The following is a 13,868-nucleotide window of genomic DNA, read 5'->3' as shown; positions in this document are numbered from 1 at the left end:
AAATTAATTTTGATACATAAGATGCGTACATCTCGCGTCCTTAAAAAAAAAAAAGAAAAGATGTATAAGCTGCCAATGTACGACTAATGACTTTCGTATGTCCTTACATACTCTTCTCAATGATGTGTGCAGTTGTTTGGTGGTGGAATTGGAATTGGAATTGGGAGGATCGTGTTTGGCATGGAGAATCTGTTTCTTTCTTCAACTGTGTTGACCAAACACGGCATTCGATGTGGACGGTCTCGAAGACTCGAACGTGGTTTAGGCTCCATTTGCTCCCCATAAATCTCCCGTTGAGCATAATTAACTAATAAATCAGTTAAAGTAGTGAAAAACAAAGTGTTTTTACCTAAACTATGAGATATATGATAGAACTAAGAAAAGGCATTGTTAATGAAAGGTTACTTACGAACTTTTTAAAAAAAAAATTGAGAACCACGAATTAACTTTAATGATGTGTTCGGACATGAGGGAAATGGAGGGAAAGGAAGTGAAAGTTATATAGAATTTTTATAAATTTTTAGATGACTTTTCCTCCATTCCCCTTCATTTTCCTCCGTTTTTCTCAATCCAAACGAATAATAAGACCAGAACAAATCAACGCTCAAACAAAAACAAGTCCTTTTATTTTGCTCAAAATGATAAGGAGTCTTAGCAAATCGCAAAAGACTTCCTGTGCTAATAAAAAAATAATTTATTTGCTTAAGCAAAAATCAAGTTGGATTAATGGAATGATTGATTGGTGTAAAACTACATTTTCTCTCTTGTTATTTATTATCTTTTTTCCGGTAAGTCTAGTTATTATCCTTTCATATATATAGAAGTAAATATATGTAATTCTCAAAATGCTCAAATAAGATCTCAAGTTCATCTACAAAAATGAAAAAAAAATCATATTCAAATTTTATAAATCGAGAAAATTCGTAATTATGAGATTTTTACTATTTAATGGACCGATCCAGTTTGAATTTATTGATACTATCGAAAAAATATATGTTCTTTTCGTTTGAATATATATATATATATATATATATCTATATATATTATTCTCAAATCTTTCCTTTTGAGGTCCTTGACTAAGTATGTAGTCACATTTGTTAAAATAAAACACTTTTTTCACTGGGAAAAGAAACTTTCATCACCCAAAAGAAAAAATATATACTTTAGACGAAAATCGGTTGCCTAATGCCACCGGAAAAAAAAATGGTTGCATAGACGTTCTCATTATACCCCAATAGCCAAAACATAATTATAATTAGAGCCACGATTTTTTAGTTAAAGTCTAAATAAATATAATTAATAATTAGGTCGACGTTAGTTTAGATCAGTAGTATAGAGAGTGCATTAATTAATTAGTTAAGCTCTTAATTAATTTCACGATTTGCTATATAATAATATTGATGCATGCCTATATGCACTATAGTCAAACTTTTAGTGCTCTGTCTACGTTGAATTTCATGTGCTTTTAGAACGAGTGGTTTAATTAATGAGAACATTCAAACTATCAGCTCTCTGCCCGTGATTTCTTCACCCTTTTTTGCATGTTGAACATCCAACCTATATATGCTTTTAAAAAAAAAAATGCAACCCATTTGTAGTACATTGAAAGTTTCAGGATATTTAATGATTTGTCGTTGATATGAATATATATAAATAGTTGCTGTGGAATTGATAAACAATTCAAAGTCTAAAATGTGGGGTTAGACCAAGCAAATTAGAGATGTCAGATGTGGACTTCGCGTAGATGTCAGAGGAATACTGTGCGTTTGGTTTTAGAGTTAAGTAGGATTGAGTTTTGACTTTAATTGGATTGTAATGATTGTGTTGTTGAATTATGATAAAAAATGTGAAAAATAATGAATAATTAAGAGAATTTAGTATTAAAAATTGAATTGAATTGTTAAAAAAATTGAAGAAAATGAGAAAAGTAATAATTATGTTGTTAATTTTTGTTATATAGTGAGCAGAGTTAAAATTTTAAAAATATAACTCACAAACCAATCAGAGTTTAGTTATGTGAAAGAAAATCCTCTTGTAGTACTTTTGTAAGCAAGTCATATATTTCTCAGGCTTCTCTTATCAATTTCTTAACATGTGCAATTTTTTTGTTTTGTTGGGTTCTTTCTCGGTGCAGATGAATATAAGAATTGCCTACCGATGGGACCACAATCTTCAGCACAATGGGTTGCGCTTTTATGTTCTTTTGCGATGTCAATTCATGGTTTAAGATAGTAGAATATTGATCATATTTGAACAACAGTTGCTACTTAGCAGTACTCTTTAGGTTTCCTTTTACTTAGATGTAGCGAATCGAACTAAGATGCACTAACTTTACCGTAGGCGAAACTAAAATTTGTTATGTAGATGAATCGAGAGTAACATGAACTTCTGGTTATGTTACATTAGATATTTTAGAGTGCTTGAATTAATCGGTTTGATAACATGTTCTTAATGTTGATGGCTGTTATAGTAACATTTCCTTTTGGTTATGTTATATTAGATATTTTGATATGGATACTTTAGAGTGCTTGAAGTAATCAGTTAAATAACAGGCACTTACGGTCGATGGCTGTTATTTGAAAATTATATGTAAGGCAACTGAAAGTTTGGTTCCTAATTGTGCATAAAGGCTTATTTGGGACAACAAGTAACAACCAGACAAGTGGTCGCAATATATTCAGAAATAAGAGCTTTAGTGATCAAGCACCTGGTCGCTGAAGTACATTTTTGCGACTAACAGAACTTTTGTTGCAATTCTCGATACAAACAGACATTTAATATAAAGAAATACTCTAGTTGCAGATTCATGCATTTTGCAACTAATATTTTAGTCGCAATAACTGATATTTGGTTCCAAATATTTGCACAAAAATGGGGAATTTGCAACCAATTCCATTTAGTGGCGACTGTTTTGTACTAGTAGTAGCAACAAATGTATTAGTCGCCGAAGGTTTCTATTAGTGACTAAAGTCTCTTAGTCGCAGAAAGAAGCACATTTTGCGACCAAAATGAAATTTGGTCGCTAGCAACCTCTTCTGACGGCTTTGCAACGACCATTGGGAACCATAATTTTTTGGTTACAAAAGCCTTTCGCCACTATATTCTGACCTACTTCCACCGAGAGCTTAGCTTGTCATGGAAAGAAAGCTGCCAACAGCACTTGTGACTGCAAAAAGCCATTAGCTTCAATCAAAAGGAAAGTTTGGACCACCTGCCATCGCCTTGTATTTATAAAAAGGAAAGCAACCACCCAAATCATGGGTAGCAGAAGCCCTCCACACTTGTATACATATATATATATATATATATGTTAAAGTCCTTCTCCACGCCATCTATCGACAAAGAACTTCATGTACTTTGATTTACGAAATAAAGCACATCAAATAATCAATCTTCCACCAATCTATATTCGCACGATTGCTGCATGTGCAATCACTACAAGAAAAAGGTCCTTTTGATGCACTTTCGGGCTTTTCCTGACACATCTCATGATGCACTTTTAGTGCATCGTGATAAATACCATCGTAATAAACCCTCCTAAAGCACATGGTTTTGTGTCGGCAAAAAATCCCCTATGCCGACACAACTTTTTGAGTAGGGAAAACCCATAACCTATGCTGACACACGAGTGCGTTAGGACAAACTCAACATATTCCGATGCACTTGCATCGTCAGCCCTTCCTCATTACAACACTTTTTAGTCAGGGAAAAGCATTACTTTTGCCAACACGTGCGTCGGCAAAGGCATTTTTCTTTTTTATTTTTTGAAAAAATTAGGCAGCAAGCTCCTTCACCAGGCAGTTTGCTGATCGTGGGTTACTGATCAACCCACAAGCAGCTACCTAGGCTTTGCTGATTGATAAAAGAAAGGTTGTCTTTCCACTGTTGTAACTTAAACAAATAAGAGATGATACAAAATGCATTTAGAAGTTAGTCATGCATCAAAAATCAAGAAATTATCCGGCACTAGCATCATTAAGGAGCATACAAATCCCTCTCGCAGGACTCATTTCCGTATCTTAACCAAGAAAATAATAATATAACCACAGTCGATATAAGAGACACATGGGAAGAAGAAGGTGGTCAGTTGAGAAAGGTCTAAATCAAGTGGTTTCCCCTGAATTTTACCCTATCAAGAAACAAAGGATGTCCATATGGTAAGACTCTGTTGTCAGCGCTCTTGTAAAGATCGAAATCACATACTTCTCATCCGCTGGTAATCCAATTTACAAGAACCAAGCTGGAGCCACGAACAACTCTAAGCACTTGCTTTTGCGAGTACCTTGCCATGAAAAAACAAGTCACTGGATCTAGAATCACAGCGAAGAGGGCTTCGCTTCCAATTCTCGCCTACTGCAGGGCAAAAACTGATGTTCTCACACTAGATATATTCATGTACTTATACACACACTGCAAGTTTCTTCACATGTAACTAAAGAGGCAAAGACAATGCAATGACAGCAAAATATGGGCACAGAGTAGAACAAGCCTAAGCTTTCCATCAGAATTTTACCTCAAAAACTAGCTTAGAGAATTTCAATCCCGGAGACCTGTAAATATACCAGATACCAACACACTCGATAAGCAAGCATTCGGTACAAGCAGGAACTCATAATGAGGCCCCAGAAAAAATTTGTAGCTACAATATCCAGATTTTCGTTTCACAAATTGTTGAATTATCAGTAAATGCCCCATTACCAATCAGATTTTGCAAGAAAATATCAAAAGAAGATAGAAAATGATTCCATACGTGATAATTTCCATCCCAATTCGGGGAAAAAAAAAAGAATTTCTCGATTTTTTAACCACTTCCGGTTTCTCTCGACAGTAGGATAAGGAAAATTCGCAAGAAGCAATGAAAACGCACTGATGTAATATTCCGATCTCATTCCCACTGCAAACACACAAGAAAAATTATTTTCAATGACTATTTTCCCTAATTTCTTCTCCACAAGCAGCTAGATTTGGTCGGATAAGCAGAAAAGCGACTGATAATACACTCGCTGCAGCTAAGAGAGAGGTGAGGAGTGAGGACCCACCTATAAGAACTGGTCTGCGGACTGCCCAACGGAAGAGATCTTACTCTGGTGGTCGTTGGTCAATAGCAAGCTCTCTATCTTCACAAGTCTCGGCCTTTTCCTCGGCAGCAAGCAAGAAACCCTAATTCAGAAAGTCCCAAGAGAAGCCCCAAACCCCTCCGATCGGCATCGAGTGAGCATCTGTGAACACATAGAATCAATTCTACCACCATGAATCTTCGGAATCCGAGAGAGAAAGGGAGTAGGAAGAGGTAGCTGAAGGGATGAGCGGAGAGGAGGGGGTGATGAGAGAGAGAGGCGAAGGCAGAGAACAAACGAGAGAGGGTGAGGGGGAGAAATTATTTCGAAACCTTGGGGAAAAAAAAAAAAAAAGGAGAGGGCGGGAGATTTATTTCCTCAAATTTTCAAATTGGCGCCTAAACTGTTTGTGCCGACGAGTATGTGTTGGCATAAGTATGTCTCTTTGCCGACTCGCCAATCTGTGTGTCGGCAAAATAATCCACATCTCGACACACGTGTATCGATACAAGAGTGTGTACTTGTGTCGTCTCACTGTTGTGCGTCGGCAAAAATAACTTAACAAAAAGAGGACTTGTACCAAAGCAAATGTATCGGTGAAGGTATGAATCTGTATCAACTCAAATTTATGTGTCGAGAAAAGGGACCCTAATACGACACACTAGATGGGAGTCGGCATAAACCCACTTTCTCCTGACGCACATTCATTATGTCGGTAAAGCAACTTTTCTCGACATATACTTGATGTCAAAAAGTGTCGAAAAAAGTCATTTTTATTGTAGTGAATGCTCATAGAAATGGTAGTGGAAGACGGACAAACTATGTACTTATCTGCAAAATTTGTGTACGGTACTTAACGGGTTTCTTTTTTCTGATGGATCAAAAAGGTGTGAGAGAATGGTTTTGCTCAAATTCGTTAAATAATTATAATTAAATCGAGAGATTGATTTTGAAAAAAAGTATAAAAACTCCATTGTGATTTGGGATCGGCACAAATTATACTATATTTTTTTGCTAGGAACAATTAGTCCCCTTGTGACGTACTTCGTTAGATATAGGGGTTACGACGTTAGTTTTTTTTTTTCATTTTCAGTACTCAATCTTTAGCATTTTAATCATTTTGGTTCTAAATCTTTTTCTTTTATCATTCTTACCCTCAACTTTTCATTTTGCTTCATTTTAATCCTACAAAGAAAATCGAAATGAAAGGATGGATCGGGGTCGCCGATTAAAAAGCTAAATATTGAGGACTGAAAATAATTTCTTTTAAAAAAAACTAACGCCATAACCTCTATGTCTAACGAAGTACATCACAAAGAGACTAATTATCCTTAATAAAAATACACGATGCAACTTATCTCGACTCCAAACCACAATGGGGGTTTTTGTAGTTTTTCCATTGATTTTTTTATCATCAAGAACTTGAAAAGGAAAAGGATGGGCTTTGGATGAAGTTATTAGGCCCAGCTATATCTACTACTGGACCTAGGCCCGTTACTTCGGAGAGGCTTACACTGCAGCTATAGAATTCGCCATTTACATGATGGGTCCATATAAGCATATTCTGGGGCCCGGCACATTGGCCCACTTTCATGTGGGTGTGGGCCCATGTACACTCGTCGGTCGTCTCCGAGTAGTAGTTAGGTGCTCGTGCCATTGCAATTAAGACCATGCCACGGCTTCTCTTCTCTGCATGAGCATTTATGGGTAGCTAGAAAGGAGTGTCTACCTCCCACGACTCACGTATATATATAGTCCTAGGATGCAAAAATCGAGACGATAGCGAGCGTGGGCCCGTTCCATCATTATCGATCATTCATATCAATGCGCGCCTAGATTCTATCAATATATATTACGACCGGAGAAAATGAATATATGCCTATTCTATCCTATTTTATGAGGATATCTTAAAAGCTACTAAAAACACATACGAGTGAAGGATCAAATCAAATTGCCAAATCATGTCACGAGTCACGTCATTCATGGCGATCACTGACCATTTGTCGATTCATTTTTAATGTCATATTGTTTTCTTCCGCTCTATCTCCATCCAGTTAAAGAGGGATTCGAAACAAAGGTACGTGAAAAGTTTGGCTCACGTAAACTTATGCTCATTCCCCAGCTTCAGCTAGCCCCCCCTATCGATTTCTTCTCCCTTTTTTCTGCTTTTCTTGTGAGCAATACATATAGAATTAGATCCCATCCTATCTCAGTTATGAACCCACCACCCATATCAACTCTCTCGCTTTCAAAGATCCATTTTAGCTTTCCATCGCTATTCCCTGCTGTCTACATTTTTGTCTCTCTCTTTTCTTTTTTTTCTTTTCTTTTTTGTATGAACCTTAGTATCCATATGTCCAATTAAATCCCGATAGATCCAGTCGAGTAGGGTCGGTCCACGAAAAGCGTAAAACTCTCCGAGCGTGAATTTTATGCATTCATAAGAAATCGAATCCAATACCTTACTTAAATAAAACAAGTTGAACTACTTGAACTAATCCACGATACTTAGACTTTACCTCCTTCTTGGTATAGAACTTTCTATCGTTGACCAAAAGCTTAATTCCCATTCCTTCAGACCATATAGTCCATTGCCATATATCCATATAGACAAATATTCACAGAGAATATATCCCAAAATTGATTAGATCAATGTGGTTGGGTCCATCGAATTTGAAATGTGAGGCCAATGTTGATATATATCATCTATAGTTTGGATGCACCTTGCACGTAATCAATCCAAAAGTTATGTTTGGGTTGAAAGGTTAAAAGGCTTGACAAGGGTGACGGGTCGATGAATCTCATATTTAAGTCTCTTTTTAGTGAAGAGGGGGGGGGGGGGGGGGGGGGGGGGGGGGGGGGGGGGGGGATACGGTGGGGTTTCAAATCTCACCAAAACCAAAAGGTGGGGTTTGATAAGAATTAACTATAATCTCATCTATCCCTTCTAATTTTTAGCCTATTCGATTAAGAGGAGGGTTATCGAGGCTTATCTTTTCTCATCGCATCCCTTGATAAAGCCAAATAACGAATGTGATTTTCCTCTCCGCCCCTCCAACCTTTCGTATCCAAACATAGCGTAACAATGAAACCTACTAAACTTTTGAGCCTACATAGTCTCGAGAAAGAAAGAGAGAATCTTATGAGTTCGAGTGGTTGTGCTTTCAATTCTTCGGCCTATTTTCGACCTCATCCAATTCATCTACTGGCTTGCGACGAGGATTCTTCCTGATATGAGCTTCAAAACACATGCAACTCAGTTACTACATGATAATGAACCTGTCGAAGAGCACATCTATATATCTAGAATAAATTACAGGGTGGCACTTTCACAGCTCTATTAGTAATCACTGCAAAAGATACTCGAGGTCACTCTCATAATTCCGTCATAATTGATTCCCTTGAAATATGACGTGTCGCCATATGATGTTGGGGGCTATATATTTTATCTAGTACCCAAAAGTAGTTATTAACTATAAAAAAAAATTCAAAAGCCATAGTAGTAATAATAATTATTACAATAAAATAATTTTTGTTTACTAAATAATAAAGAAGGATGTATTAAAGAAGTAGAAGCCGAGAGAATATTTATTACACATCAAATAAAAAGTCTGGTGGAAGAAAATAAGACAAAATTCTCAGTATGATATCGTTAACAATTAAATAAGGATTATATATTTATATATTAAAATAAAGAAGAGAGAGATCATCTATCATATGTTATCACATAAAAAGCATGCACGGAGGGTATACCAGATAGTATATGCATTATTGCTCTAAATTTTTGAGACGATTCTTTAACCCCAAAGAATTTCCCGTGAAATTACCGAATAATATATGTAAAGCACCATATATTTTAAATTGTTGTTCGCGTCATCAACTTTTGCTTTTGCTTTAGAGCAATATTTGATTGAAGGATCCAAGCAAGTTGTTCGCGTTTGATATCAAATAAAGGATCACATTAATTTTCCTTTTATATTTGCTGAATAAGGATCACATTAACCATATGGAGAAGTCCAATCATATCAAGCAATGCACCTGGCCTTCAAAATAACCCACAATTTTATCATATATATTCAATCGTACTCCCACAAGAAGTTAAGTTATATTGCGTTTATTATTGGAGTTAAGTTAAACTTCACTCCGGTCCAAATATTAATATATATATTTAAATGAGATTGTAATGATTGTTAGAAAAATATACGTATGAGAATTGATTATTGAATATGAGAAAAAGATAAAAAGTAAGGATTATATTTTTGAATTGACAAAAGAATAGAATATAATTAGAGAATTTATTGTTAAAAATTGATTGTAATAATTGTTAAAAAATATGTATGAAAATTTATTATTAAATACGAAAATAAAATAAAATAGTAATGATAATGTTGTTGAATTTGAAAAAAAATGGAACGGACTAGAATAGTAATGAAGTAGAACGTGATATTCCCGAAGGTCATTGAGACCGTCCGTAGTCCTCTCGCTGAGACCAAGATGAACTCTTGAAGATCGATGAAGGCGGGGATATATGGAGAAATTTGCTGTCTCAGATTTGGGTTCAGGCTGACATAGTAAAACGTCCCGACGATAGACGAGAGAGAGAGAGAGGATGTCGACACTCGGACAGATTTGGAGCTTATGTCGACATAATCAAGATTTCCCTCGACTGGAAATTTGGAAAGTCTTGAAGAAAATAAGGAACAAAGGTTAAACCGTTAAATTAGGAAAGCCTCGAAGAAAATTAGGATCGTGAATTAGCTATTGCTGTCAACAGTACATCTCTCTGTGTCTCCGTGTCTATCTTTTTCTGTAAGCCCCACAGCTGCCAGGAAGCCAAAAAGGAAGCTCACTTTGAAGGCGAGAACGAATCACAGCTCTCAGAGGTTCAAAGCACATTCCCCCATTTCCCATCAACCCCACCTTTTCTCCATCATCAAGAAGAACAAGCAGAAGCCCATATATAATAGTCAACGCCCGCACCGTTTCTCGACAATTCACCACGGCCCGACATCTGTTCCATCGATCCTCAGCAGCCCCTCTCCCTCTCTCTGTAGGTGGAGTGGAAGTGGAGAGAAACGAAGGGACAGTCTGATAGTTCGGTTTCAGTCTGTCCTGTTGTACTGCAAAAGAAGCAGAACGGCTCTGTTTTGTACTTCATTGTAGTACATGTGGAAAAATTGGATCTTTCCTTCCCCGGATGCCAATGAATTAATTTCGTAATTCGCTCTCGGTATAAATTTGGAAGCTTTGGGCAGACTCGCGGCATCCTCCAGCCGCAATGATACTTAAAATCATCAGCTGAATCGTGCCGGGAATTGTTCTTGCTCGAGGATTGGTGCGTTCTTGTTTGGATTGGATTTTCTCATAGAATTGCATGTTTGTCGGATTGATTTGAGAATGAAAGCCTTGTCATTTCTGGGTCTTTGTCCAGTTCTGAATCCCGGGTTTTTGTCCATTTCCCTTCTCAGGTTTCGCTGGTTGAGGGGGGAGAGAGAGAGAGAGATTGATCGACTTCTCTCACTGTGATTCAAGGAAGATTGGGAATAATGGCAATGGCATTGAGCTGAGCTGAATTCTTCGCCGTTCTTGACGTTCCTCGACTGATATTGCCTGACAGAGTTAGGGGAGATTCATCGTTCATTTGATGCACGGGTTTAATCGGCTATTTGATATAGCAGAGATTTGCAATAACCAGTTTTGATAATTATTTAACTCTAGCATTCCTAGGAAGTTCTAGTTTCTGAGTCCTGATTTATTCCCTGATGGATGATTGCAGATAGGGTAGAAATCGGGATATTTCAGGATTTCCCCCAGCTTGGAAGCATGAGCATCGAGGACGTGAGCAACCGGGAGGAGGCGGAGCAAGCCGAGGGCGTGGCTGAAGAGGCTCCTCCAAACGGGACCGAGCAGCAGGTCAAACGTATATCCCCATGGACGGACCAGATCACCATCAGGGGAGTCCTTGCGAGCTTGGCGATTGGGATCATCTACAGCATCGTAGTGATGAAGCTGAACCTCACCACGGGCCTTGTCCCGAACCTCAACGTCTCGGCTGCCCTCCTTGCCTTCGTGTTCATAAAGTCTTGGACCAAACTCCTCCACAAGGCCGGAATCGTCTCAGCCCCATTCTCGAGGCAGGAGAACACGATAATTCAGACATGCGCCGTCGCTTGCTATAGCATCGCTGTCGGAGGTGTGCATCTGGGTTCTTTCTCGGCTAATCGAGTTTTCAATGCAACTGGGCTCTGCTATGAAATAATTTGTCAAAAATTTGTGCCAGTAACAGTTTCCTGAAAGCTGTTCCCAATAAAGATCTTGGAAAGTTGTTACGTGGACCGCGGCAAATTGCACAGTTTCTTATTCTACTTTTCTGGAAAAGTATTCTTTTATATGTGCTGCTTGAGATGACTAATTTTGATCTCGATATGGATCATTGATCAGGTGGGTTCGGGTCTTATCTGCTCGGTCTGAACAGGAGGACGTATGAGCAGGCGGATGTGAACACACCAGGGAACGTTCCCAACAGCATTAAGGAACCCGGGATTGGTTGGATGACTGGCTTCCTCTTTGTAAGCAGCTTTGTCGGGCTTCTTGCATTAGTTCCTCTGAGAAAGGTAATATTCCAGCCTAAGACAAACTGTAGGTGTCATAAGCCGTTCTCGTGCGTATTACACTGCTTTATGATGTTCTTGTCTTTATGTTGCAATTCTGGAATCCTTTGTTCATACAGATCATGATAATCGACTACAAGCTGACTTATCCTAGCGGAACAGCAACTGCTGTTCTTATCAATGGGTTCCACACTCCTAAAGGAGACAAGATGGCCAAGTATGAGTCCATTTTCATTCTGTATATATTATATTTTTTCATTTAAAAATGAACCTCATGTAGCAACATGTAGAGATGGAGAAATTCGAGCTGGTGTTGATCGAAACAGGGAATGTTTTGCAGACAGCAGGTCCGCGGCTTCACGAGGTTCTTCTCGTTCAGTTTCTTTTGGGCTTTCTTCCAGTGGTTCTACTCCGGTGGGGCTACGTGTGGGTTCTCCCAGTTCCCGACCTTCGGCTTGAAAGCATTCAGAAATACGTATGCGATCCGAGGTCTTTCCTTTCACTCATATGGCCCATTCCGTTACTGATCCATTACTTCGACTGCAGGTTTTATTTCGACTTCAGTATGACTTATATCGGAGCCGGAATGATCTGTTCCCACCTTGTGAATTTATCTTTGCTTCTTGGGGCTATACTGTCCTATGGAGTCATGTGGCCTCTCATTAAAGGGCTTAAGGGAGAGTGGTTTCCTTCGACACCACCAGAGAGCAGCATGAAGAGTTTGGGTGGTTACAAGGCAAGCAAAAACTTTTGAAATACCAGCAGCTTTACAAGGAAATTGTATTACTGTACCGATGTTTTGGTTTGTACCTTTTGCAGGTTTTCATTTCGATATCCCTAATTCTCGGAGACGGACTTTACAATTTCCTCAAGATTCTATTCTTCACTTTCCGGAGCATCCTCAACCGAGTGAACGACAAGAAGAGTAAAACATGTAAGTGAAGCACTCCCTTCTCTGTACTCTCTAAATTTGGATTGACTCTAAATGAACGAAAAGGTTAGCACATACATAAACAAACTTCTTCATCTCGCAGTCCCGGTGAGTGAAAGCGGGTCCCTTGACGAACTCCAAAGAAATGAAGTCTTCATAAGGGACAGCATTCCTATGTGGCTAGCCTTCTCTGGCTATGCATGCTTCTCGATCATCTCGATCATCATTATCCCTCTCATGTTTCCGGAGTTAAAGTGGTACTTTGTAGTCGTCGCCTATATTCTCGCTCCGACCCTTAGCTTCTGCAATGCTTATGGGGCTGGTCTTACCGACATGAATATGGCTTACAATTACGGGAAGGTTGCCCTGTTTGTACTTGCCGCTATTAGTGGAAAAAGTGAAGGTGTGGTGGCAGGGCTCGTAGGGTGTGGCCTGATAAAATCGATCGTCTCAATTTCCTCCGACCTGATGCACGACTTCAAGACAGGGCACCTGACCCTCACCTCCCCCAGATCGATGCTCCTGAGCCAGGCTATCGGGACTGCAATCGGGTGCGTGGTGGCCCCTCTCACATTCTTTCTCTTCTACAAGGCATTCGATGTCGGAAATCCGGATGGAGAATATAAGGCTCCCTATGCAATAGTTTACAGGAACATGGCAATCCTCGGGGTGGAGGGGTTCTCTGCCCTCCCCGGCCACTGCCTCCAGCTGTGCTACGGCTTCTTTGCCTTCGCTGTGGTGGTAAACCTGTTCAGGGACCTCTCACCCAAGTGGATCAGCAAGTGGGTCCCGCTCCCAATGGCTATGGCAGTCCCTTTCCTCGTGGGAGCCTACTTTGCGATCGACATGTGTATGGGGAGCTTGGTCGTGTTTGTGTGGCACAAGATGAACAGCAAGGCAGCGGCTCTCATGGTCCCAGCAGTCGCATCAGGGCTGATATGTGGAGATGGCATCTGGATTCTTCCCTCATCGATTCTCGCTCTTGCGAAGATCCACCCACCCATCTGTATGAATTTCATGCCTTCGACAAATTGAGTCTCCGTCGGATTTTCAAGAAGTTAAGTAGGGATAGATATTTACAGTCGAGATAGGTTGATCAGCCTATCCATCTGGACTTTAGAATAAGAGTAGCAGAATCTGTATATGTATGAGCCTCGGACTACAATAAGTCGATAAGTTCAAAGAATTTTTGTTTTGGAGAGTCATTTGGATTTTATCATTACCCCTTAGATACTGCTGCACAATTTCAAAACTTGTCATACTAACTAC

The 13,868-nt window shown here is 39.0% G+C and overlaps 1 protein-coding gene and 1 long non-coding RNA gene across 5 annotated transcripts; one reads left to right on the top strand and one right to left on the bottom strand.

Moving 5' to 3' along the window:
* Window positions 1–2,643: 2,643 nt before the first annotated feature.
* LOC116194470 lies at window positions 2,644–5,404 on the bottom strand. 3 transcript variants are annotated; one of them, XR_004154443.1, is made up of 3 exons: window positions 5,040–5,404; window positions 4,129–4,550; window positions 2,644–3,166 (listed from the first exon to the last, which is right to left on the bottom strand). It is a non-coding gene; the product is annotated as an uncharacterized LOC116194470 (long non-coding RNA). The 3 variants fall into 3 exon arrangements; XR_004154442.1 differs by lacking the exon at window positions 2,644–3,166 and having other exon boundaries at window positions 3,909–4,353; window positions 4,514–4,550; window positions 5,040–5,403; XR_004154441.1 differs by lacking the exon at window positions 2,644–3,166 and having other exon boundaries at window positions 3,909–4,550; window positions 5,040–5,402.
* Window positions 5,405–9,882: 4,478 nt separating this feature from the next.
* Window positions 9,883–13,802, top strand: LOC116195556 (metal-nicotianamine transporter YSL3-like). Of its 2 annotated transcripts, none has more exons than XM_031524810.1 (9): window positions 9,883–10,392; window positions 10,526–10,675; window positions 10,834–11,250; window positions 11,499–11,671; window positions 11,788–11,885; window positions 12,009–12,143; window positions 12,215–12,404; window positions 12,488–12,602; window positions 12,703–13,802. In XM_031524810.1, the coding sequence occupies exons 3-9, from the start codon at window positions 10,881–10,883 to the stop codon at window positions 13,632–13,634; spliced, it is 2,013 nt and encodes a 670-aa protein (XP_031380670.1). In that variant the 5' UTR covers window positions 9,883–10,392; window positions 10,526–10,675; window positions 10,834–10,880; the 3' UTR covers window positions 13,635–13,802. The 2 variants fall into 2 exon arrangements, with proteins under 2 accessions (XP_031380670.1, XP_031380671.1); XM_031524811.1 differs by having other exon boundaries at window positions 10,526–10,703.
* The last annotated feature ends 66 nt before the right edge of the window (window positions 13,803–13,868 follow it).

This window comes from Punica granatum, chromosome 2 (assembly GCF_007655135.1).
Source record: "Punica granatum isolate Tunisia-2019 chromosome 2, ASM765513v2, whole genome shotgun sequence".
In the NCBI taxonomy this organism is placed as follows: domain Eukaryota; kingdom Viridiplantae; phylum Streptophyta; class Magnoliopsida; order Myrtales; family Lythraceae; genus Punica; species Punica granatum.
Note: the sequence above shows the minus strand (reverse complement) of the source record. Positions and strands in the feature narration are given on the sequence as shown.

What these genes read in the sequence shown, in the direction of transcription:
- LOC116195556 (XM_031524810.1), top strand. Translation starts at nt 10,881, where the DNA reads ATGAGCATCGAGGACGTGAGCAACCGGGAGGAGGCGGAGCAAGCCGAG. An exon ending in CATTAGTTCCTCTGAGAAAG is followed by an intron (nt 11,672 to 11,787) that starts GTAATATTCCAG and finishes TTGTTCATACAG; the next exon opens with ATCATGATAATCGACTACAA. An exon ending in AAAGGAGACAAGATGGCCAA is followed by an intron (nt 11,886 to 12,008) that starts GTATGAGTCCAT and finishes AATGTTTTGCAG; the next exon opens with ACAGCAGGTCCGCGGCTTCA.